This window comes from Lathyrus oleraceus, chromosome 6, assembly GCF_024323335.1.
Source record: "Lathyrus oleraceus cultivar Zhongwan6 chromosome 6, CAAS_Psat_ZW6_1.0, whole genome shotgun sequence".
NCBI classification, from domain to species: Eukaryota; Viridiplantae; Streptophyta; class Magnoliopsida; order Fabales; family Fabaceae; genus Lathyrus; species Lathyrus oleraceus.
The window spans coordinates 54423398-54449967 of NC_066584.1; the positions used below are offsets into that span (position 1 = coordinate 54423398).

Genomic DNA, 26570 nt, shown 5'->3' on the forward strand with positions numbered 1-26570 from the left:
TTTAAGGGTTTGTTTGAATTGGTGGTATGAGATGGAATGAAGTGGTAACTAATGAGAGTCCATTGTTTCGATTCGCAAATAATGGATGGAATGGAAAGGAATATGATGGAATCCATCCCATCCAATTCTCTATTTTTGTTCCATCTAATTTGGGGCATATGTGATGGAATGAGACATTTTTAATAAAATAACCAAATAATGAAGTGAGATCTATATTCCATTTAGCTCTGCTCCATTCCTCTATGTTATTTTCCATTTTTTTTTGCTCTGTTATATTCCATTAATCAAAACATAGCCTAAAAGTCCCCTCTAGGCTTCTTTCTGCGGTAGTGTGAGCCTGTGCCTTTAGTGCCAATATTTTAAGTATGGTCTTTAAATCTTCCTTCTCTTTCACCAGGGTCCTCACTTTTTCCTGGAGTTGGACAATGCTCCCTTGTCCATTGCAAGCTTGGATTTTAGTTTACCAACAACTTGAATATACTTCTCCTCGTAGACCCACTCTATCAAAAGGCCCCTTAGCAGTTGGTTTTCTACCATCCTCGACATCTTTAGGGGCGACTTGTCATGAAGGCCATTGTAATATTAGGGAAATAGGAAAATACGAGTACACCATTGATAAACTCGGTAGCATCGAATGAAGGATCAGTCCACAAAGAAAACTCGGGGAAAGAATTATCCTTGTTTGGCCAGGATTTCCCCCTCAGCCCTAACTTGTACAACAAAAGTTACCTAACCATCCTTTGGAACCTATGACCGACCACTTACTTGCTTTTGGATTTTAGGTGGGCAGGTAGCGCATAAGGCATGGTCGTTGACACACCTTTTTCCCCCCCACTATCATTAAGCCGCATGAGCGACTCTTATGGTTCTTCGTCGATTGACATTCAACCTTCTTGTTGGGAATACATATGGAATATAGAAATGTCTAGAGGGGGTGAATATACCCTTTTAAACAAAAATAGATTGCTTTTTCAAAAAATAATATCAGAGTTTTTTAAATGGCGGAAGTAGAGCTGTCAAAGTGGGCTACCCGATCCAAAACGGTTGGCCCTGACGGGCCTCGGGCTTTATAGGGCGGGGACACAAAATCCATGTTGTAATATGGGCTTAAAAATTACTATCTGAGCCCGACCCTATACGGGCTTCGGGCTACCCGACCCTAAACAGACTAATTTATTATATTAATTTTTACACAAAAATTTAAATAAAATCTCATAACATTTATTATAAATATAATTTAAAAATTAGATTATTTTAAATATAATACATATTTAAGTACTATTTATTTTTTATAAATACTATAATATATTAATACATGTGTAAATTGTATAAAATAATACTCAAGTATTTAATATAAGAGAAACTAATATAATATGGGTAAATTATGAAGTAAAAGACAAAACAATTGATTATTAATTTGAATATATTAATATATAATATTTAAAAGAGAAAGATTGAATAGAATATAGATGAAATATAGTGAGGTGAAAAAATTCAATATGTTATTTTGGAGTGAGATGATATAAATACTAACTAGATTAAGATCCGTGTGATGCTCATTTTTTAATTAGTTTATTAGTTTTTATAAAGTTTTAAATATGTTAAGAATTTATTTTGACAAAATGTAATTACTAATTTTTTCATAATTCTTTGATGTAAATGGATGTATAGTGGTTCGACTCTATCGTCATCATATGAGCTTACTCCACTATTCAATGGTTTCCCATTGAAAGTTGTTTTCTTCCACTATCATACAATCATCAATCCACAATAATATTGAGAAAAATAAATATCATATGTGGATCTTGACTTGTATACAATTTGACGTTAAACTGTCTGCGAAATCGTTACTCAATTCTTGCTTCTTGAATCTTCTATATTCATCAATATGCTCACAATCTTCGTATGTGGAAATCACCCTTGATCCCACCAATTTCTTGAGCGATGAACTGTTCGAAGATTGAGAAGATCTCTTACCCTGTTTGCAGGCTTCCACACAACACTACCAAGGTCAACCCGGAGAGAAAAACCTCTTTCCTTTCACTAGAGTTTGTCACTACCAGTCACAACAACCGTAATCTTGCAAGCTTCCTGAAAATCTTTACCAAACCTTCAAGAACTGTTAGTTTCAATACAACATCTCCCTCAACAATTATAAATCTCCCGTGATCAAGATCTGAAATCAAAACTAGAGGTTGAAGATGAAAGAATTTTTGTTTGCAAGAACCTTTAAGTTTTCAAAATGAGAGGGCTATTGATTTCACAAAATTATAATGTAGATTATGAAATTGCTTTATGAATATAAGATGACAAAAGTGAATTTATATGTGTTGGAGATTATGCACAAAATAGGTGAAAATCGATTGCTAGATATGGGTTAAGAACATTTCATGATTTGAGTCAAATGAGCAAGTAGAGTGAAATAAGATCTCAAAAAGAAAAGTGACATGTTTTCCTGTGATTTGGGTCATATTCTAACTCTGATTCGAGTCATGAAAGTTCATGATTCAAATCATGTATAAATCCTGACTCAAGTCAAATTAGACATAACCAAATAGATAAAAGTGAAATAGCTTGTGATTCGAGTCATGTGGGACGTGTGATTCGAATCAAATGAGGCAGTGGCTAACATGAGGTCTGTGATTCGAGTCATATATAACTTGTGATTCAAGTCACAAAGTTGCATGATTCGAATCATGTGTAAATTGTGATTCGAGTCACATACACCAAAATTCTCATGCTTTCCTATGTTTGTTTTGATTCGAGTCATGGATTGTGAGTGACTCAAGTGATACACACCAAATCTCAAGTTTTCAAGTTTTTAAAAATAGTTTGAGACTTCACTTCCCACATAACTTGAACCAACTTCAAATATGGTTCTTGTTCCATTATCTAAAGCAAATTACTGAAAGCATAATGATCATACTCAAATACAAACAATTAAATTTATGCATGCTAAAATGAATCGATTCAAAACTTGATTCAAATATGTGCAATTATGAAGGAGACTCAATAATCAATAATAAATGAACCGAAAACGTAAAAGACAAGCAAGAAAACCGTATTGGGGTACTCTCCCTGAATATATTAGAGACATGTAACTTCACTTCTTCCTGACCAGATGCTCATTCCCCTCAGGTAGTAGAACTTTATACATTTTCTCTTAAAGAAAGGCACGTGAAAAATATAAGACAATTTAACGAATAAATAACCTCAAAGCAAGTTTTTTTATCGACCACAAACTCACTCGAGTATTCATCTATCCTGCCTTCATCTCCTCGATCTAGAGTGGTCATGGCACAAGAGCTCATGAATACAATTAATTTAATACTTGAACCACCTCTTGCTTATCTAGGGTCAGGTCATCAAAGTCAAAGCCAATGATGTTCTTCAGGTCACTCATCCAATACATGGGAAAGTGAGGGGCGCTAGTCGCCTCAGTCGTGGCCATTGAGGCACAACCTCTCCCTCTGACCCTCACGAACTTATCCTTATAGTCTTTGTAAGGTTTTAAGTGGGGATTTAACAATCTTCTTCTTAGAAAACTTCATAAGGTCACCGACCACTTTCGAAGTTGATTTTGATACCATAGATGGAGAAGAATACCCCAACAATAATAAAGACTCCCAACCGCTGACATGTAATTTTGAACGCCCTAACGATACCCTATACATTGAGCGTAATTTGAGAGGGAACAACATTTGCAGTCGTTAGAAAATTGGCTTTAAATGGTGTAAAAGGTATTAAAACCCCTAAATCATGAATAACAGGGAGATGCAGGTAGAAGTAGGAATGAGTGAGCCATTAAGGACAACCATATTGGCCATCTGCCTAACATGGTTCCAAAATCACATTGTCCTCATGTTCAATATTGAAAAGTTTGATATTTCGATGAAAAGCAACGATCCTCTCCTCATTAGAATACAAAGACATGAAGTCTTAGACGTTAAAACATTTGGCATATGTATCCACCATCGATTCTTAGAAAGAACATGAAGAGCAATATAATCACTATTAAAACTACGAGGGCTCTCCTAACTTTAGAGGCTTAATTCAAGGTGTTAGTGCACAACTGTTACCTAATCCATGTAAAATCTAATAATTACCATTAATAATAGATAGAGCAAATCATGGATAAAATCATACATGCAATCACAATTAAGAACATGTGAAATGAATGCATTATGCACCTATACGAGTTTTTAACTATATGGATGGAAGTTTGGAAGTAGAGAATGCGAAAAAGATTGAATGAGGAAAGTAGAAATCTTTTTATAGGGAGGGGAAGTCCAATCGTATGGGTAATCTACCACCACCGACTGGACATCTCAATAGTTAAAAGAAAATGGAAAGATTTCCCACATCAGAGACATGCGTATGAAGTAAAGCAAAAATTGGTTTCCCGAGGAAAAATCATCATCGATCGCCTTCAACGCAACACACATTTTCCCTTAACTGACGTTTGATTTCCCTCAACTGACATTTAGGATTTACCTCAGCTAGTTGACATACGATGATTCACCTCGTTGATATTTGAGGGGTCTCCTCCGGTTTGAGGGACTCGCCCTAGGCTTGAGGGAATCACCTCGTACATAAAAGGCTCACCCTAGGCATGCACGAGAGACTCATTCGTATTAGGAGAGGAAATCAAGACTAAATCACTTCACAATTTCCAAGCCCTCGTGCTTGAGAGACTGTGTATTGGTATATTTTTAAAGGCCGCGTAAGAGGCAAAGTGAGAGGGGGAAGGCATAACGTATCGCCCAAAAAACTTCATGATCACACGTTTATTAGTCCGGGCACCCATCATTTGGATGAGACGCCAATTTCTCATATTGGTCGCCTTCTAGGAAAAATGTGGAAGTGACGTGTATCATCCTGTAATAATGCATAGTGGAAGTCAAGGAGAATTTATCACATTGTCTTGAATAATAAGGGATTAACTGCCTCATTCCCAGGCTCCTGTGAGCGATTGCTATTTCTTGGAAGTCTGAGATTCAAGCCTAGTGATTTCTATAAATACCTCAACCCTGAGGTTGATGGAGGATCCAGTCTCATTACATATATACCACATATACAGAGCTTATCTCCTCCCTATTTGAGCTAGCTCTAAACCTCGCAACATGTCCTAAAAGCCTCTAATAACCTTTAATTATTAGGAGTTGTCACGCATTGTACTTTTAACAAGTACAAAAACAAAAACAAAAACCATAAACAAACTTATTGTTATATATTATAACCAACATAAATAGAAAACACTTAGAGGGATCTTTCTTTGAAATGGTCTTGAATTCTACGACAACATTAGAAAAATAAAATGATATGCATGCAAATATATAGGCAATTGAAACTAAAGCATGATATCCGAAGAAAAATAAAGAATAAAGTAAAGCAAACATCTAAGTCCCTTTCTATGGGTTGCAATGATAATGCTAAATAACTTGTAGGCGGAACTTAAGGCTCATGTCAGTTTTCCAGAGTCTAACGGTGGACGTGAATTGTGCTTGTGATAAATACAATGAGATGAACCATGCTTGTGTGTACAAGTGCAAGAGGGTTTTAGGTGTAAAATCTATCAAAGTGAATGATCCTTTATAACCTGGGAATTGGGATAGTTATAGATGTCGCCCATAGGCTAAATTATTGATGAATGACTAGTTCCAATGTTCAACTACTTGACTAGAACGTGGAATTAAGATGAACAAAGATGCCCCCATAATAGTGAGGGACAATTGCATTCATTGAAAGATGGTGTTGTGGTTACTTCTATCACATGTGTGTTAACACATTAATGCGCTAAAGATGAAACAAACAATTCGTGCCCAAGGCATGTTGGGCCAGGTCGGGCGAGCTCACATGCTCGACACATGATGTCACCCTTATGCACTCAGCTCCTTTAGTAATATTCTCTGACCAAGTGTGATGTGACTCAACCTCTTTAGGACCCAAATAAGTTACTTCAGTTCAAAATCACTCAAACATGAGGTCTAAAAGGTCGATATGATTAAGCTAAGACATATTACTCCCTCCATCCCATAACAAGTGACTCAGTTGACTATTTCACATATATTAAAAAGAAAAAAAGAAAAAAAAAAGAGAAAAGTGATATTTTTACTAAAATACCCTTATCATGTATTAAAAATGATGAAAGTAATATTAATTAGAGGGAAAAATTGAAAAATATGTATTGAAAATTGAAATAAATTATTTATTTTAGAACACTCTTTTATTCAAAATAGATCATTCATTGTGAGACGGAGGAAGTAGTTCATAGTCTCTCAATAAAGAGACCAAGAAGGACAATGTGATTAAGCTAAAGCCTATTGGTTCAATTTTCTATTAAAAAAACTTACTATTTTGTACTATTAAATGATTGCCTTAAAACACTCATATAGTATTTCCCATAAATAAATTATAAAATAGTAATATTTAAACCATTTATTTTGTAAATTAAAAAAAAAATATTGTTTTAATATCATTTGTTCAAAACACCACCTCTATTTTAATCTTTAACTAATACATTCTCATAATTACAAAAATCCATTTAAACTAAACACAGACAAAATAGCTGAAAGGCCAAAAAGGCCTCCAATGACTTGTGCTAATGCACAAAACCTTCAACTTTCAAAGGAAAAAAAAGAAGAAAAATTCTGAATGCTGGAATTGAATACTACAACTTTAATGCTTCCTTGAAACGAATGCTGAAGTTATTTTCAAGGCCTTTCTTACCAACCATAGGAACATTTCCTTTCTGCATCATAGCCACAAACTCGTTATAATCTATGCGCCCGTCCTGCATAAGATAAAGCGCGGTTGATATTATTCACACATGGTTACATTCAACCACTTCCATTTTCTCAAATTAATACGGTGTCTGTGTCGGTGTTAATGTCGAGAGAAGGTAGTTAAAGAGGACAAGAAAGCTAATAAGCTAAGACGACTTACATTATCTTCATCAATTTCCTTGATTATCTCGTCCAAGCCAACATCTTTTATGCCAAACTCATCGCAAGCTTGTTGAAGTTCTTCTTGAGTAATATAGCCACTTCCATCTTTATCAAAGTAAGAAAAGGCTGCAAATAGATGATCTTCTCTTTCAACTTTGTTAATGTGCAATGTTGCCGCAATGAACTCGCCGTAATCAATCGTTCCACTGTTATCTACATCAGCCTATAACATAGAATATAACATATAAATACAATTGGCTGAGGTTCCCTGCAATATCAAGAATCGCGACTGTGGTTTTATAACATGTTCTTCAAAAGATACTTACCGCTTGCATTAAATCATAAATTTCAGACTCCTTAAGATTTGCACCAACTTTTTTCAAACCGGCTTTAAGTTCTTCGAAAGTAATCTGACCACTGTTATCTGTGTCTATCATCTTGAACATTTCTTTTAAGCCGGCTAATTCTTCTTCTGATAAGCTCTCTGCAATGACCTGAAAAATGCAAAGGATGGTAAAACGAAAAGGTTCAATTTATAACATCTCATTTTCACTCTGCAACCCGCCATCCATAATGAAAGAATTTCAATTTAAACACATTTAGAGTAATTATCGTTGTACTCAAAACAACTTTGAAGTTTCTGCTTCGACAAACTTACTATAAGAGCCATTTTCTTGAGCTTGTTCATAGCAGAAAATTGCTTCAAGCGACTTAATACGGCGGAATCGAGTGGCTTGTCAGGAGCTACACCGTCAACTTGAACCCAAGGATGACCTGCAAGAAATTGAACATATATAACTTATAAGCATGAAAAAACAAATTCCGTTCAATTAAGATGAGTCCTTATACGGAAATTGAGGGCTTAATCATCACCACCATCGACAAAATACTAACATTTGTCATTTAAGAAAAGACCGAAAATCAATTAGATAAACCATATTACATAATACTTGATGTGCAGTCATCCGTCTTCTAGGGTCGCGAACAAGCATTTTCCTTACTAAATCTTTTGCACTGTCAGAAATTGCAGGCCATGGATCTGAAGCGAAGTCAAGATCACCATGCAAAACCTGTTCGAATATGCCTTGTTCGCTTTCTACAAAACCATTATAAGCACACGACGAGGGAGGGAATATCAATAATCAGAAAAGTATAAGAAAATGACAATGGGTTCAAAAAAACGCAAAAGATCTCACCAGCCCAAAATGGAGGTACTCCACTCAAAAGAATGTAAAGGATAACACCGGCACTCCAAACATCTGCTTCAGGACCGTATCGCTTTTTCAAAACTTCTGGGGCAACATAATATGGGCTACCAACCACATCAATAAATGTATCACCTGGAAGCAAAATACCATCAGCTTTTCTCCGCGGAACCAATTAACTTTTTCTAATTGTATGAAGTTTCGGTTAAAAATGCATAAGGTTAAAACACCGTGAAACATGTTTAACCCTTTATTCAATCAGAAAGTACCTGGCTTAAAGAACACAGATAATCCAAAGTCGATAGTTTTGAGTAGCGAATCCTCTTGCTGATTGACAAATAGAAAATTCTCAGGTTTAAGGTCTCTATGCATGACACCAAGAGAATGACAAGCTTCAACAACACCAACAATAGTCCTGATAAGTTCAGCCGCTTTTCTTTCGGTATAATGTCCACGCTGAATAATCCGATCAAAAAGCTCGCCACCTGCACACAATTCCATCACAACATGAACAGCCACCGCATCCTCATAAGCACCTTTGATGGATATAACATTAGCATGTCCAGCCAAATGGTGCATTATCTGAATTTCTCTTCTCACATCCTCGACATCTTCATCGGTTACAAGCTTCCTCTTCGCAATAGATTTACAAGCATACTGACGTCCGGTTTCTTTCTCAATACACAAGAACGTTATCCCAAACTGACCCTGTCCGAGTTTTTTCCCTAGACTAAAGAATTCCTTAAAATTACCAGTTTCTCTCTGCAACACGGAATCAACCCGAAGTCCTGCACTAGAACTTCTCTTCACAGAAGGTTTCCTTTGCTTCTTCTTTTCCTTTTCAGGTTCCTTTTCCGGTTCCTTTTCGGATTTCGCATCTGGCTTCGGTATAACTATCTGCTCGGGAGGTTTATTTTGAACAGGCAACGGAGATTCGGGTTCATTATCAGTTGCTACATCATTCACCGAACCTCGATTAGACACTGATCCTTCCGGTTCAGGTAAGTGTGTCCGCCAAATCGCAGCCGAAAACGATTGAATAATACCATTCTTCGAAATGCTAGGACCAACACAAGAATTCCCCATTTAAACTTCACACTAATTGAGCAACCAATTTCATCACACGGATCTATCTATGCCTACAATATCTGCTAAAACAAAAACACAAGATCTGAATATAAAACTTCAAATCCTATTCACATACATCTAAGTCAAACCCTTATCAGTTAATAATTATTAAAGATTAATAGCTAATGATTGATATTATCAAAGGTGAATGCTAAATTTACATAAAATCATTAAAAAAAAACAATGAAAACACAGTTAATAAATGCATCTAAAGAGCATAAATCAGGAAGTAAGAAGAGCAAAAGAAGCGCGAGAAAGGAAAAAGATTGAAGGAAAAGGAGTTGAAAGAAGTTGAAGAAACAAACCTTTAGAGTTTACCAAGTCAGTTGAGGTAGATGAATGAATGAGTGAATAGATAAAAAAATGTTTGGTTTGATTATTATTAAGACACGGCACGAGACTATGCTTCTTCTGTGTCTGCTTCGTTTTCGTTTATTTCAAAGTTAGCTACTTTTTTATTTTTTTTTAATAATTTCCTTCAATAAATTGCAATAAAGGATTTTCTATTTTTAACATGCCCTTTTGCTTATCCGCGTTTTTCAATTATATATTTTATTGTATATATTTTTAAAATATTTATTTTTATTTTAATATTTTGTTTCTATTTTTTAATATATACGTATTCATTTCTAGTTAGGTAGTTTGTTACAAATATTATTGTTAATTTAAGTGTTTAAAAAATATACTAAATATTTGTCTTATCTATATTTATCAATGAGTGATACATTATTTTGTTTATAAAAGAATAAATAAAAAATTGATTTAAATAGTTTTTATTAAAATTTTATTTTAGGTCTTTTGATTATAACTTATTTTGGATAACAAAATTTAAAAATATCACTTGAAGTTAATATGAAGAACTTTTTTTAAAAATGATATATTTTTCTTATACAGTTTTTTAAAAAATTATATTTTTTATATAAAAGTTGTTATTTATAAATATCAAAATTTTGTTTACATTAATGCATAGATATAAATAAATAATGTGGTTATTGACTATTGAATTACATTTATTTAACTCAATTTTTTTTTTTAAACTACCCCGCCCTTTTTTTTAAAGTTATATGATTTTAAATAAGTTTTAATATTTAATAATATATATTTATCTTACTTGATGTTAAAATTAGTTTTTTAATCTATATCTATATATAAATGGAATATACAATTTTGGTATGACCTATTTTATCTATAACTATATATAAAGGGAATACACAATTTTGTCATGATCTATTTTATATTCCATAATTATCCTTCCCTTACTTCATATTTTACAATTCAAAGCATCAATTTAAGTAACTTCCACGTACAATAATCACCTAGAGGTTATTGTGGAAGAGAGAGACATGGAATAAGTTTCTGGAAGTTATATGGAATTGTCAATTCTTCTCTCATCGGTTTTTTTTTCTATTTTTCTTTATGTCTTTCATATTATGGTTTCAACCTTTTTTATTTTTGTCCTCTATATGATTTCAACATTTATCATCACTTTCATTCTTCTAATGTCATGGTATTTTAATTAATTGTTTTGATGTTGAAATCTGTACGTGATTACTTAATTTAGTTTTGAATATTACTTATCCTTTTTGTTACTTTTAATTTATTTACTTATTCTTTTTATTATGTGTAATTTTGGTGGCAGTGAACACTACTCGAGAGAGAAAATTGTTTTTGTAGAGAAACTGCCTCAATAATCCTTTTTAAATTTGCTTTTGTGTCTTTTTAATAATCCTTTTGGAAGTCATGATTTCATTCTCTCAACTACTCATCATCCTCCCAACGGCTCTCAATGCTTTGAAATCATAATTTATTCTATATTCATCCCACAAAAGAAAAATTTAAACTTTCAGAGCTTTCATATGAAGGTTCCTACTTATCCATTTTTAATTCTAATTTTTTTTCACCATTCTCTTCCGTAATATATTCATTAAACTTATTAATGAAGAAATCTGTGAGGTGATAGAGAGTCGGTTGCAAAGGTATGATATGCGATCGAAGGGCGAGTCTTTGACAAGAAACATAAAGGTTTTTGTAGGCCTGTCCCATGGTGGAGACGAACACCGACACAAAAGCATGATGCATATACTACTGATTCAGAAAGTGTCATTCATGGTGACACTGCTATTTTCTTTTACTGTAGTCTCTTTTATTCCATTTGTATTTTGATTATATTTCTTCTTTTAATAATTAGAATATTTTTATCTATAACTATATATAAAGGGAATACACAATTTTGGCATGACGTATTTTATATTCCATAATTACCCTTCACTTACTTCATAATTTACAATTCAAAGCATCAGTTTAAGTAACTTCCACGTACAATAATCACCTAGAGGTTATTGTGGAAGAGAGAGACATGAAATAAGTGTTTGGAAGTTATATGGAATTGTCAATTCTTCTCTCATCGATTTGTTTTCATTTTTTATTTTTGTATTTCATATTATGGTTTCAACCTTTTTTATTTTTGTCTTTCATACGGTTTCAACATTTATCATCACTTTCATTCTTCTAGTGTCATGGTATTTCAATTAATTGTTTTGATGTTGAAATGTGTACGTGTTTGCTCAATTTAGTTTTGAATGTCTTATCCTTTTTGTTACTTTTAATTTATTTACTTATTCTTTTTATTATGTGCAATTTTGGTGGCAGTGAACACTACTCGAGAGAGAAAGTTGTCTTTGTAGAGAAACTGCCTCAATAATCCTTTTTAAATCTATAACTATATATAAATGGAATACACAATTTTGGCATGACCTATTTTATATTCTATAATTACCCTTCACTTACTTAATATTTTACAATTTAAAGCATCAATTTAAGTAACTTCCACATACAATAATCACCTAGAGGTTATTGTGGAAGAGAGAGACATGGAATATGTTTCTGGAAGTTATATGGAAATCTTAATTCTTCTCTCATCGATTTTTTTTCATTTTTTATTTTTGTCTTTCATATTATGGTTTCAACCTTTTTTATTTTTGTCTTCCATATGGTTTCAATATTTATCATCACTTTCATTCTTCTAATGTCATGGTATTTTAATTAATTGTTTTGATGTTGAAATCTATACGTGTTTGCTCAATTTAGTTTTGAATATGTCTTATTCTTTTTGTTACTTTTAATTTATTTACTTATTCTTCTTATTATGTGCAATTTGGGTGGAAGTGAATACTACTCGAGAGAGAAAGTTGTATTTGTAGAGAAACTGCCTCAATAACTCTTTTTAAATTTGCTTTTGTGACTTTTCAATAATCCTTTTGGAAGTCATGATTTCATTCTCTAAACTACTCATCATCCTCTCGGCGGCTCTCAATGCTTTGAAATCATAATTTATTCTATCTTCATCGCACAAAAGAAAAATTTAAACTTTAAGAGCTTTCATACGAAGGTTCCTCCTTATCCATATTCAATTCTAACTTTTTTTTCACTATTCTCTTTCGTAATATATTCATTAAACTTATTAATGGGGAAATCGATGAGGTGATAGAGAGTCGGTTGCAAAAGTATGATATGCGATCGAAGGGTGGGTCTTTGACAAGAAGCATACAGGTTTTTGTAGGCCTGCCTCATGGTGGAGATGAACACCAACACAAAAGCATGATGCATATACTACTGATTCATAAAGTGTCATTCATGGTGACAGTGATATTTTCATTTACATATTCTGTAGTCTCTTTTATTCCATTTGTATTTTGATTATATTTATTCTTTTAATAATAAGAATATTTTTAACTTCTATTTTGATAATGATTTTTCTATCCCGGAGCTTGCATATGGGATATTATTTCTTTACATTTTTACAAATTGTGTTATTCAAAATCAAATTTGCCTTTGGTGTATAGATATTGAAAATAACAAAGATTCTCTCATTCCAAAAATCATAAAGGTTCAATATAGACCCAAAGATGAATTTGGAGTATTTCTCACTTCCCATTTTCTAAAAAGCATATAACTTGAATTGAAATATGTCCAATTTTGCCTCTTTATTCAACTTAATTACTATATTTTCTCTTGCAATTTCAAATATTGCATTTTTTTTCAAATCTATGTTAACTTTTTTATTCTTGACAGGAAAGGTTAACATTTAGTTTTGAACATAATGCCATAAATATGAATATTTCTTTTACCTGCTATTGAATCAAACTCTTTTATTTGTTTAGTGTTTCTTTTCTGATGGTAAATACTAAATATAGAATTTTTAATGAGTTTGGTGAAAGTATATATGTAGTTATAGTTTAAGCATTTTGGTGTAGTTTTATATTTGATGGTGATATAAGTGTATTTTAAGAACCAGGGCCGGCCAAATCATTTCGGAGGCTCCGTTCTAATTTCAAAAATGGCCCAAATTTTTAAAAAAGTACAATTATAATAATTTTAAAAAATATATCAAAGATACAATTATATATTAATAAAAAAATAATTTAATTATAACTATTTTGAGTTTTGATTCATCTTAATTTTTGTATGTATTGAATTTTTATCATAACATTATTAAAAAAAATTAAAATTTTCAAAATTTGGGACCCCTTAAAATTTGGGCCCCTGTGCTGCAGCACTTGCTGCACTTGCACAGAGCCGGCAATACAAATTACAAGTTACAACAGTCATCACCATCATCCGATATAAAGGGAATACACAATTTTGGCATGACCTATTTTATATTCCGTAGGTACCCTTCACTTACTTCATATTTTATAATTCAAAGCATCAATTTAAATAACTTCCACGCACAATAATCACCTAGAGGTTATTGTGGAAGAGAAAGACATGGAATAAGTTTCTAGAAGTTATATGGTACTGTCAATTTTTCTCTCATCGTTTTTTTTTTCATTTTTTATTGTTGTCTTTCATATTATGGTTTCAACCTTTTTTATTTTTGTCTTCCATATGGTTTCAACCTTTATCATCACTTTCATTCTTCTAATGTCATGGTATTTTAATTAATTGTTTTGATGTCGAAATATGTACGTGTTTGCCCAATTTAGTTTTGAATATGTCTTATCCATTTTGTAACTTTTAATTTATTTACTTATTGTTTTTATTATGTGCAATTTTGGTGGCAGTGAACACTACTCGGGAGAGAAAGTTGTCTTTGTAGAGAAACTACCTCAATAATCCTTTTTAAATCTATAACTATATATAAATGGAATACACAATTTTGGCATGACCTATTTTATATTACATAATTACCATTCACTTACTTAATATTCCACAATTCAAAACATCAATTTAAGTAACTTCCACGTACAATAATCACCTAGAGGTTATTGTGGAAGAGAGAGACATGAAATAAGTTTCTGGAAGTTATATGAAACTGTCAATTCTTCTCTCATCGATTTGTTTTCATTATTTATTTTTGTCTTTCATATTATGGTTTCAACCTTTTTTATTTTTGTCTTCCATATGGTTTCTACATTTATCATCACTTTCATTCTCCTAATCTCATGGTATTTTAATTAATTATTTTGATGTTGAAATGTGTACGTGTTTGCTCAATTTAGTTTTAAATATGTCTTATCCTTTTTGTTACTTTTAATTTATTTACTTATTATTTTTATTATGTGCAATTTTGGTGGCAGTGAACACTACTCGAGAGAGAAAGTTGTCTCTGTAGAGAAACTGCCTCAATAATCATTTTTAAATCTATAACTATATATAAATGGAATACACAATTTTGGCATAACCTATTTTATATTCCCTAATTACCCTTCACTTACTTAATATTTTACAATTCAAAGCATCAATTTAAGTAACTTCCACGTACAATAATCACCTAGAGGTTATTGTGGAAGAGAGAGATATGGAATAAGTTTCTGGAAGTTATATGAAACTGTCAATTCTTCTCTCATCGATTTGTTTTCATTATTTATTTTTGTATTTCATATTATGGTTTCAAATTTTTTTATTTTTGTCTTCCATATGATTTCAACATTTATCATCACTTTAATTCTTCTAATGTCATGGTATTTTATTTAATTATTTTGATGTTGAAATGTGTACGTGTTTGCTCAATTTAGTTTTGAATATGTCTTATCCTTTTTGTTACTTTTAATTTATTTACTGTCTTTGTAGAGAAACTGCCTCAATAATCCTTTTTAAATTTGCTTGTGTCTTTTCAATAATCATTTTGGAAGTCATGATTTCATTCTCTCAACTACTCATCATCCTCTCGGCGGCACTCAATGCTTTGAAATCATAATTTATTTTATCTTCATTCCACAAAAGAAAAATTTAAACTTTAAGAGCTTTCATATGAAGGTTCCTCCTTATCCATATTCAATTCTAACTTCTTTTTTTCACCATGCTCTTCCATAATATATTCATAAAACTTATTAATGGGGAAATCTGTGAGGTGATAGAGAGTCGGTTGCAAAGGTATGATATGCGATCGAAGGGCGAGTCTTTGACAAGAAGCATATAGGTTTTTGTAGGCCTACCATATGGTGGAGATGAACACCAACACAAAAGCATGGTACATATACTACTGATTCAGAAAGTGTCATTCATGGTGACAGTGAGATTTTGTTTTACATATTCTGTAGTCTCTTTTATTCCATTTGTATTTTGATTATATTTTTTCTTTTAATAGTAAGAATATTTTTAACCTCTATTTTGATAATTATTAACAAATGAAAATCACCAATTGTGTTACCTGATCTTCATTCTAGTTCCAGACTTTAATCGGGTAAATTTGGAAACGTTCTTCCAACATAACGAGTACTTAACCTGTTTCTTAGGTCACTAATTTTTTTACTCGAGTTGGCAGGGTAATCACACAATCAACGTACAAAAGTATTTTACCATAATTTTGTAAAATTTCTAATAAAAACAACCAAAGTCATCTAAACATGCACTTTTGGAGGTCTTTCAAGATTGTAATTGGACTTATATCAGGATAGGATAAGTTGGGATAATAGACTTAAACCTTTGGTGTTAAGTACTTAGTTTTCCTTATTTTATCATATTTATTTTCATATCAACTCTTGCTTGATTACTTTGGTACTAGAGATTAACATTTTATGGTCCTAAATATTGCATTCTTCATTTTTTTTGAAGAAGTTGCTTTGACTTATTGATTTTTCTCTTATTTTTTTGAATTTTTTACCAAAATCTCTAGTACACCAACCCCATACTTAAACTTTGCTCACTTCCAATAGCAACCCCAAACTTATTCTTTTGCATATGACCAAGAAACTAAATTTTCTATCTCACTCCAGAGAGGTGGTGGAAAGATTTAATCTTTCAAGTCAATTGGCTAATAGATGTGGCTATGTCACTGAAAGAAAGGTATTAGGCTCAAAATGGTTAGCAAAGGATATAAATATGATATACAAGTTAGTTTGAAAATGCTCAGAGTTTACCATAAACAATTGCCTCAGTGTGTATTTATCAAACTAACAGATTGAATCATAAATATTGTAAATTCTAGAAAATAGCAATTGTACGAATACTCTCATAAGAAGGGAAAGTAAACAATGGAATATCTGCCTCAAACTTTACTAGTTGAGGTATTTGGAGATTGAGTACAAGGTAGTTGGTTATTCCTTTCTTCCTCAAGTCTCAATCCGCAAAGAACTTTCCTGATGATCACCTTTGTTTTTAATGATGCTTATGGTTCGTATGTTCACTGCTAAAATTGCAACTTTGTAAATCTGAAAGAAACAACAACAACAAACATGTTTATTAAAGACAAACATAAATTTATTGGTACAGAGAGGAACCGAGTATTGTAGCTAATACTCTAGATTGAATTAAGAGATTGACTTGTTGGACGTAAAAGAGAATCGCATAAATTAATACAAATTCAGAAAACTTAATATTAACATGTCATTATAGAAGAAAAAGTCTTGCACGTCTTGCATGGTGTTGTTTAAGTCTTGGTTCGGTTTGGTCCATTTTGCCCTCATTTGATTGATGTCGATGCTCGAGAGGAGCGGCTTCGCTTTAGACCCATTACCTGAAACAACAACAACAACACTAGAAAGTGCAAAGAGATTAGAAAAAAATTGGATTAGAGATAGTTTTTAGTCTTTCATTCCTTTTAATCCCTTTCCCAAGTCTTTGTCCTACTGCTCTTAAATCTGACATGCTACAAAATAAAAACAATTAATTAAAATAAAATGAAATTAAAATTTTGCAAATGAAATAAAAACTTATCTTATGGGTTGCATTCCATTAAGCGCTTCTTTAAGGTCCTAAGCTTGATCTTTTGGTTTTTGTGTTAGGGTGGCATATATGACACAAAAACCACATTATCCCTCTTCTTCCTTTTATTAGGTAGGAATTCCATTATTTTCAGGAATTAAAGTTCTTTTCTTTCATATTCTCTTTATCTTGACAATATCGAACAAGGCATAAATAACATCAAGTACTTCATTTATTTCTCCTCTTTTATTAGCCCTGTTGCTAGGTGTAGGACTATTCTTTTGTTGAAGATCTTGTAGTTGGACATCTATGTTTAAACGATTATTGCATTTGGAGTTTCATCCAAAACTATATAATCTTCATATTGCATTCTTGTTTTTTTCCCACATATATTTTTCACCTCTGCTTCTTATATTCTTGCTTCTATTTCTTTATAATATGGTGTACACTTTTTTTCTTCTTTCTCTTTTTCAATTCCTCCTTCATTGACGACCTTGCATTCCTATTTGAATTCTCTTTCAATTTTCTTATCTTTTGGACTATCTAAATTTTTTGCATCGAACTCCCCACTAGAGCTCAACTTTGATGATAATTGGCTAGATAATAGACCAAGTTGCATAACTAAGTTTTATAAGGATGCTTTGATGTCCCTTTGTGAGGTTTCTTTATGTCTGTTGATTTTCCAGAAATTGATTTGAGTGACTTTTATAAACTGAGTCAAGGTTTCTTCAACTCCTCCTTCATCGAATACCTCATATTCTTGTTTGACTTCTCTTTCAAATTCCACATCTCTAGGACTATCTAATATATTTTCATAGAAATCCTCACTAGATATTTGACCAAGTTGCATCTCTAAATTCTATAAGGATGTTTATATGTTACGTCACACGGTTTCTTTATGCTTGTTGATTTTCTCGAAATTGAGTTAAGTCGTCTTTATAAACCGAGTTAAGGTTTCTTCAAGATGAGATGATGAATCCTCCTCCCACGAATGATCAGTGTAAGGATCTGACTCTGAATAATTTCTTGTATTTTGTTGAATTAGAGTTTTTGTTGCAAGTTCCTTTGAGTAAGCTTCAAACTTTTCCAAGGTAGTATAAATGTCATGTTGCATGACTGTCTTTACCTCGCATACAAAACAAAAAGAAGAATACCTCAATAGCACTATACTAGGTAAAAAATTAAACAAAAATAAAACTAAATAGAAAAGAAAAATTAAGAAGAAACAAAAATAAAATATTTACAAATGAAAATATTTACAATTGAAAAAAAAACCTAAACGTTGCACAAGCGTCGCCTTGTTGAAATTATCAACAGTCCTCGGCAACGACGCCAAAAACTTGATGACTTTTTGGCAAGTATACTGATAATGTCGAAGTAATAAAAAGATCAAATCTACAGGGACTGTCTTCAAGCAAGAGAAAATGTGTGCAATATATAGAAAACTAGTAAAAGGGGGGGTTCGAGTTTCAGTGCGAAAAGTACATAAACGAGTAAACAATATCACGAAAATGACTGAGTTGTATTTTAGAATCCCCTATTCCTCTATTGTTGATGTTTGATGCCTTGTATGAATGGTCTTATCACTATAACATTGTGACGAATTAACAAAATCGTTATAATCGATCCCTCACAAAATAACTCACTAATCACTACTCTGAGCTTTCTATCCCTGGTTTATCAACGTAAGCAGGATTAACCGATGTATAAAACATCAATTCTCTATGCCACTAGTTAGGGTCTCCTATTCCTATTTAACCAGCGTAAGTACAACAATTTCCCTATGACCAACACATAGGCTAATGGTCAGTATTCAGTATGTGCTCAAAATCAGATTAAAAGAGTATCTCACATAAAAACATTAAGAACAATGAGCAATTGAATGACATTATAGATCAAAAAATTCATACAATAGTCAAATCAATATAGAATCAAACAATATAGGAATAGTTTCATCGTAACGCAATCTAACCTATAGAGCTTAGCTACTCATAATGCAATTAACAATACCATAATTTATAGATGAAAATAACATATGAAATCCCTTGAAGTAATGGACTCAAATAGTTTCAAATGCTCTAAAAATAATCACTTGTGCTCTTAAACTCGTGCCTTGATCTCCCAATTTTGTAACCCTTGATAAAGTGCAAAAATCCCCCTTTTAAAGCAGTGAAATTGCGTTAGAAAAACCCAGAAAACAACCCATCGCGCACGTGATACTTTTCCATCGCGCACACGATATGAATCACGCTTCATTGCACGCATGATACTTTCTATTGTGCACATGAGTATTCCAGAATGTAGATATTTCATTTAGCTTCATTTTGCAAAAAAAACGCGTCAGGACGAGTTAGGGAACTCCATATATGATCAATTTACTAGATAGATGTCAAGATGTAAATTATGCTGAAAATTGCTCGTTGCTTCACAATTTCTTCCCGACTTCTTGGCTTTGCTCTATTTCTTTGAATTCTTCATTTTCTTCACACTTCTTCATATTTAACTTGATATTTCATCGAATTCATCGCAAATACTCATAAAAATCATGTAATGACAAATTGTCATCAGACCTCCCAATAGATTTGAAAGCCATAGACTTTGATTTCTTGATTTGTTCTTCATCTCTATTGAGTTCTAACTCATGACTTTGGAGATTACTTATCATACTTTCAAGATTGGTAGTTTTCAGGTTTTTAGCTTCCTGAATAGTTGTCACCTTAGGTCGTATCTGACAGGAAGACTCATAAGAATCTTCTTGACACGATTAGAGGTAGTGTAACTTTTGTTCAAAATTTGAAGCCCATACACAAGAACTTGGAACCTTAAAAACATATTTTCTATGTTCTAATCTTCTTTCATTCTGAACAACTGAAATTGTTGAACCATAAGATTAACTTTAGCTTCTTAAACTCGTTTACTGCCTTCATAGGTAACACATAAAGATTTAAAAATAGTTTTGGTAGTAGATTTGTTAATAATCTTTATATACTCAGAATGAGGAAAGGCATCAACAAGAATGCCTTTCACTCTATGATTTTTTATATAGATATTTTTTTGATCAGCTGAAAGAGTTTTCGTGTCAATCGTCATTCCAACACCATTGACTTGAATGTCAATGCCATCTTTCAAGATATCCCATAGTTTATCATCAAAACCTATAATGTGAATGTTCATCTTGCTTTTCCACCATTTAAGATCACTAGAGTCTCCACTATATGTTGGAGGTCTAGCAATATAATTGTTCTTATCAGATGTACTTTGATCATGGTTATTATCACCATAAGGAGTACCTTCACCTGGACTACCAGGACTAGTTATTTCATGATCAGCGGGCATGATAGAGGATGTATTTTTCTCAAGATATTTTATGCACCACTGTTAAGTGTTATAGTATATGTCATGCTTTGATTCCAACCGAAGGTGCGAAAATACACAAGAAGGGGGAGTTCGATTATGTATGTGAATCCTTTTTTACTTCTGATAAACCAACTTCAGAATTTGAACACGTTCAGAATCTGATCTCAGAGTTGTCAGCAGCGGAATGAATAATAATCAAAAGCAAAAAATAAAGCAACATACATAGTTATCTTGATTCCTCTCCAAAACTAAGAGTAGTACAATCCCCTTGTCCAATAAGAGGTTTTCATTATAATCAAATCGATTACATTTTGCTCAAGCAAACTAGCAAGAGACTTCAACCACTCAATCACACTATAAAGAGACTTCTGCTCAAGCATACACTCAAAAGGCTTCCTATCAAGCACACACGCAAGAGGCTTCCGATCAAGCACACATACAAGAGACTTCTTTTGCTCGAGCACACAGGCAGAAGACTTTTACTACTCAATCAAACTAGCAAGATACTTCCACTACTAAAGCAAACCAGCAAGAGACTTCTTATACTTTAAACAAGTAATTTAGGAGAATAGATAACAACTATACTTGATGTAAAATCGAGAGTTTAGAAGTGATACAACACACACAAAGATTCGTCGGAAGGTGACTTTCACAAGTGATATTTGTTGAGAAGTATTTCTAATAAAGACGTTGGAAGATGAGTCTGATTAAGATCTTCATCCTTTGTGTAAAGACTTTATCCATCCTGTATTTCTCATACTAGGTATCTACCAACATGTTGAGGCAGACTTAAGAGGCCATATTAACATTCCCTAGATTTAACAAGATCGGTCTGCTTTGGAGACAAAGTACAAATCAAAAGCTGAGTACCTTTAGATGAGGTCTTTAGAGTTTGAGCTGTAACCAGAAGCTAAGATACCATATTCAGATTTTGATCCTTCATAGTTTGATTTCTTTAGCGTCTCTTCATATCCTTTGATCAGGGTCAGATCTTATTTGAATTTTAAGCTTATGATCCTGCATACTTGAGCATATGTTAGTATACCCAATTGTTCTTTAAATACTTTGTTATCATCAAAACTCGAGGGATATGAACAATTTTGTTCCAACAGTTACTAATCATTAACATACTTGTTTTAATTGATTATGAGGGTTACAAATAAAAACAAACAATTATAACATTAGGTATAGTCAATGATTGAGTTGTAAAATAACTCCTAATTGCTTAGGCATCTCCTTGATCAATTAGCTAGGCCTTAAAAACATTTTCAAGTGGTTTTGACAAAATGTGTGTGTGTGTGTGTGTGTGTGTGTGTGTATGTATGTGTGTATATGTGTGTGTGTGTGTGTGTGTGTGTGTGTGTGTGTGTGTGTGTGTGTGTGTGTGTGTGTGTGTGTGTGTGTGTGTGTGTGTGTGTGTGTGATAGAGAGAGAGAAAGAGAAAGAGAGTATGTGTATGTGTTATTTGTCCTTAGTATTTCCAAAAATACTCTTGTGCCTTTACAAGACACTAGTCACTTAAACAAACACGACCAAACGAGCTTTCACATTTCCCCTCGTTCATAACTCTGAAGCTTAAGTCTTAGCATCATTAACTTTAACTTTAGCATCACATATAATTTTGAATCTTCTAACTTGTTGTGGATTGAGATATCAGTTGGACAAATGGCTTCAAGCACAAGAAGGGGGTGAATTGTGATATTTAAAATTCGTGATTAATTTTATACGTTTCTCGATTAAGATCGTGTTAATAGTTTGGTAAGATTAAATTGCAGCAAAAATAAAAATAAAATTAAATAACATAAAAATAAAGAGAGTTAGGGTTAGAGAGATTACACCATATAGTTATCTAGATTTGGCCGAATGTTGACCTAGTTCTGTCCCCAAGAGGCCTTCTCGAGATTTTGACTATAACTTTGTGAAATTTTATAGGTTATGCCCACAAACTTTTATACAAGCTGATCTTGATATTTTTACAGGTTTATCCCTAACCACAACTATCTTTTACCATAATCTAAGCTAGAACCTTCTTGGATATTTTTCAGGCTGATCTCAATAACCAACATACCACTTTTTTTGGCGAAGCTCAATAAACCAGGAACAAATATTTTATGATTGATTTATCTCAAGAACCAAACTCAATCTTCTCGAGATAATCGCACTCTCAAGAATTAACTAAAATAGCACGACCATTTACATATTCTTCCTCACAAGCAAGGTTTAACTCAAAAGCACTGTAACAACTTTAAGTGAAATAAAAATGTTTCTAGAAAGAGGAAGAGACAAAATAGAGAGATAAATTCCAAAGAAACTGTAAAGCTTTGTAAAATGGTGTGAAAAGAAGTGGATTTGAGTCTCCTTTATATGGGATTTGTAAACACTGAAAAAAGGAAATGATATATGGTTTGATTTAATGAGCCAGTCGATTGGCAAAAAGCTCTAATCGATTGGCCAACTTATTCTTAATCGATTAGCAAGCCCAAATTGGAAATATTATATAGAGAGTTGTTGAAAGTTATTAATGTGATGTCATATTTTCTTGGCTAATCGATTAGATTTTCTCCAGTTGATTGACTTATTACTCCAATTGATTGGTTTACTCAGAAAAGTTTTTCTAGTCGATTGGCATAACTTATCAATCTACTAGCTAGTTCAAAAATAGTTTAGAAAAGGTTTTGAAAAAATTTCAATCACATGTATTGGATCATAAAATAATTTTCAAGATAAAAACATTTGAACAAAATTTGTAGGTAAGTGTGTGAGTTACCTTAGTACCTCTATGTTACTTCCTTACTTTTACAATACTCGGGTCACTCAGACAGACAGACAAATATAACCCGACGAGCCTTCACACTTTATATGAGGCTTCAAGATTCTTTGTTAGATTGCTTATGATCATATAAACACTTTGATCTTGAGTCTCCTTTTTTTGATGAGGCATGCGATGTTTCTATGGTTATATCATCATCATCAAGGTTGAAAGTTATTGCCGCCGACTTTAATCATCATTTTCATCATCAAAACTTCAGATAAATCTTCTGAAGGATTTTCAAATTTATACTCGTAAGCACATAAATCCACATTATCTTACATGTGTTGATGAGGTGAAATACATTTTTGTAAACTCCATTAAATATGATGTTAAGAGCACGAGAATTTCCATGAGATTTTTCATATTCATCTTTGGTCCAATTTTCTTCTAATTGTACAGGTGTCCATCCTTTAATGAATGTTTTCCAAGTTATGGTGTCCATATATTTGAGAAAGGAAATTATGTGAGCTTTCCAATAATCATATTTTTGTGTCATTTAAGATAGGTGGCCGATTTATATATCCTCCTTCTTTAGTATTATCTATTTTGAACAAAATGACACTACTACAAAATACACCTAACTAATATGTTAATACCTCGTATACTAAGTCAACTAAAGCAAGGGTTATTATTTAGGTGCCTGCAATTTTTTTCTTTTATTAAAAGATATTTTACTATGGTCTTTATTAGTAATTGTAGTGATATGTTAAGGCATACAAACTCTAAATCCTGACACCAATATTTTTCTTTTTTTGGTTATAAAAAGGGTGTGTCACCATGGTCCAACATAGTAATCATTGTGAAACGTACATACATTTAATTACATTCATTTTTAACAACGTGGTGGGGGGTTTAACTTATATTTAAATGAAAGTTGCTCTTTTAGGAAATAACAACCATTTCCCCATAACAAAACATTAACACTCTCTCACGCCTTATCCTTACTCCATGAACAATTACATACCATTTCTTCACAAAAAATCCAACGTATCTTCTTCAAATCTTATGAATCAAAGGACTCATTTCTTTCACTTCCTCTTCATATTTCAGGTACATAGACGTTTCCTCCTTTTATGTTATAAGTTGTGGTGTTTTTGTTATGACATGTTAATGTTTTTCTTATGTTATGTTATATGTTGCTATTGATATTGTCCAAGAGATTCTATCCAAATAATCTCCAAAATCAAACAAAATTTTTCACATGCTAGTCTCCAAAACCAAACAAAGATATTGTCCAAGAGAATCACACTCTTGAACAAAAACAAATGAAACAAAACACTAGTACAACCAAAATCTCACAAGTATTTTTCACTCTCTTAACACTAAGATAACTTTGGTAAAGAATAAGAAAATAGAGAATAAGAGAGTAAAAAATGAGATAGTATAGTTTTAATTTTGAAAATTGTTGTAAAATGGAATGAGAAGAAGCCCTTTATTTATATAAAAATAAATGGTTCAAAAAGAAAATGATCCAAGGTCATTTTTAATGTTATAATCGATTAGACAATCCTAAAATGAATTTTTTTTAATTATGTCGTCATTAATTAATTAAATGATTCTCTAATAGATACGAGACATTACAAATGTGTTAATCAATTAACTATAATCTTACAATCGATTAATCAATGTAGAAAGTTACGTGTTTGAATTGACCAGTTCTCAACATTGAGCATGATGTGTTATCATACATTTTCTTTAAGAAACATGAATAAACATTAGAGATTGGTGTTTTAGGAGTTTAAAATTTGACAAAAAATTCTTCCTTTGTACATCAAATTCCTTTTTTTGTTGTTTCTAACAACATAAATCATCATAATCATTGTGTTTCTTCCTATTCAATTAGCTAACAGCTTTTGAACAACATTTTCATGTTCATCAAAGTCAGAGTTGCTTGGTACAAATGATTGAGGTTTTTATTTCAAAATATTATTTTCAATTTTAAAATTCACATTCTCCTTGCTTAGAGCAATTTCTTTTACGGGGAAATATGTGTAACGATTTGCATGGTTTTAAAATTTATAGCCTTGCTTTGAGCATGGTCAAATAGATCTTTCAGGGTAGATATTAATTTAGATCTACATAGGTTAGAAAATACTACATATTCTGCTTCCTATCAGTGGTTCTAGCCATCAATGCTACATTAGTTTGTTCATTATCCTTTTCTTATTCATAATCGATACATGTTGCTATGAGATCTTTCTTCTTACTTATTTTGGAGTTATCACTTCTGGCTTTCTCCTTTTAAATGTCAAGAAATTCATTCTTGAAGTACCATGTCTTGTTGCAACCATATTAGAACTTCTAATCTTGTTTCTTGGATCTAGAGTCTGATCCTTGTATGCTTGAGAACTCCCTATAGGGAACTTTATCCTTTTGTACATATGTTGGATACTCTTTGTAAGAAAGATAAATTCTTCATCATCTGATCTTTCAGTTTGTTTATCACTTGGGTCCTCATCATCTAACTACTCTTTCTCAGCTTGAAGTATCTTGGCTTTGGCAATTTTACCCTTTTACTTTAAGGAAACAAAATTGACCTTCTTGGGGGGATCATGTGTATCTAACTCAAGTTCATGACTCTTTGAAGAGCTTATGCATTTCTCTAATGCTAGTTTGTTCAAATCTTTTACCTCCATAATGGTTGCAAACTTAGGTTTCCATATGTTAGGAAGACTTTTTAGAACTTCTTCATATATTTTATGATAGTGTAACTCTTGTTCAATACTTTAAGTCTAAAGACTAGAGTTTGAAACCTCGATAACATGGTTTCAATATTTTCATCTCCCTTATTCTTGAACATCTCATACTATTAAATCAAAATCCCATATTTGACTTATTTGGTTTATTGATCTCATTCGTATGTGATGTTAAAGAGTATTAATTACATTGGAAGTAGATTAATTGAGAATTATAAAAAAATTCATTTAAAGATATAATATTCACCATAATGCTTCTAGCTTTATGATGAAGTTTATA

General features: G+C 32.3%; 1 protein-coding gene across 1 annotated transcript; it reads right to left on the reverse strand.

Moving 5' to 3' along the window:
* Window positions 1-6478: 6478 nt before the first annotated feature.
* On the reverse strand, window positions 6479-9748 carry LOC127091333 (calcium-dependent protein kinase 1). The gene is made up of 8 exons (XM_051029944.1): window positions 9586-9748; window positions 8422-9300; window positions 8144-8287; window positions 7891-8043; window positions 7606-7721; window positions 7274-7441; window positions 6946-7170; window positions 6479-6793 (listed from the first exon to the last, which is right to left on the reverse strand). Exons 2-8 carry the CDS (start codon window positions 9236-9238, stop codon window positions 6671-6673), a joined length of 1746 nt encoding a protein of 581 aa, XP_050885901.1. The 5' UTR covers window positions 9239-9300; window positions 9586-9748; the 3' UTR covers window positions 6479-6670.
* Between the last annotated feature and the right edge of the window lie 16822 nt (window positions 9749-26570).

Excerpts from the sequence above, each read along its gene's own strand:
- LOC127091333 (XM_051029944.1), bottom strand. The coding sequence starts at position 9,238 with ATGGGGAATTCTTGTGTTGGTCCTAGCATTTCGAAGAATGGTATTATT. Across the intron at positions 8,044-8,143 it reads AGTACCTCCATTTTGGGCTG|AAAGCGAACAAGGCATATTC; the intron begins GTGAGATCTTTT and ends ATGGTTTTGTAG. Across the intron at positions 7,442-7,605 it reads TCAAGAAAATGGCTCTTATA|GTCATTGCAGAGAGCTTATC; the intron begins GTAAGTTTGTCG and ends TGCATTTTTCAG.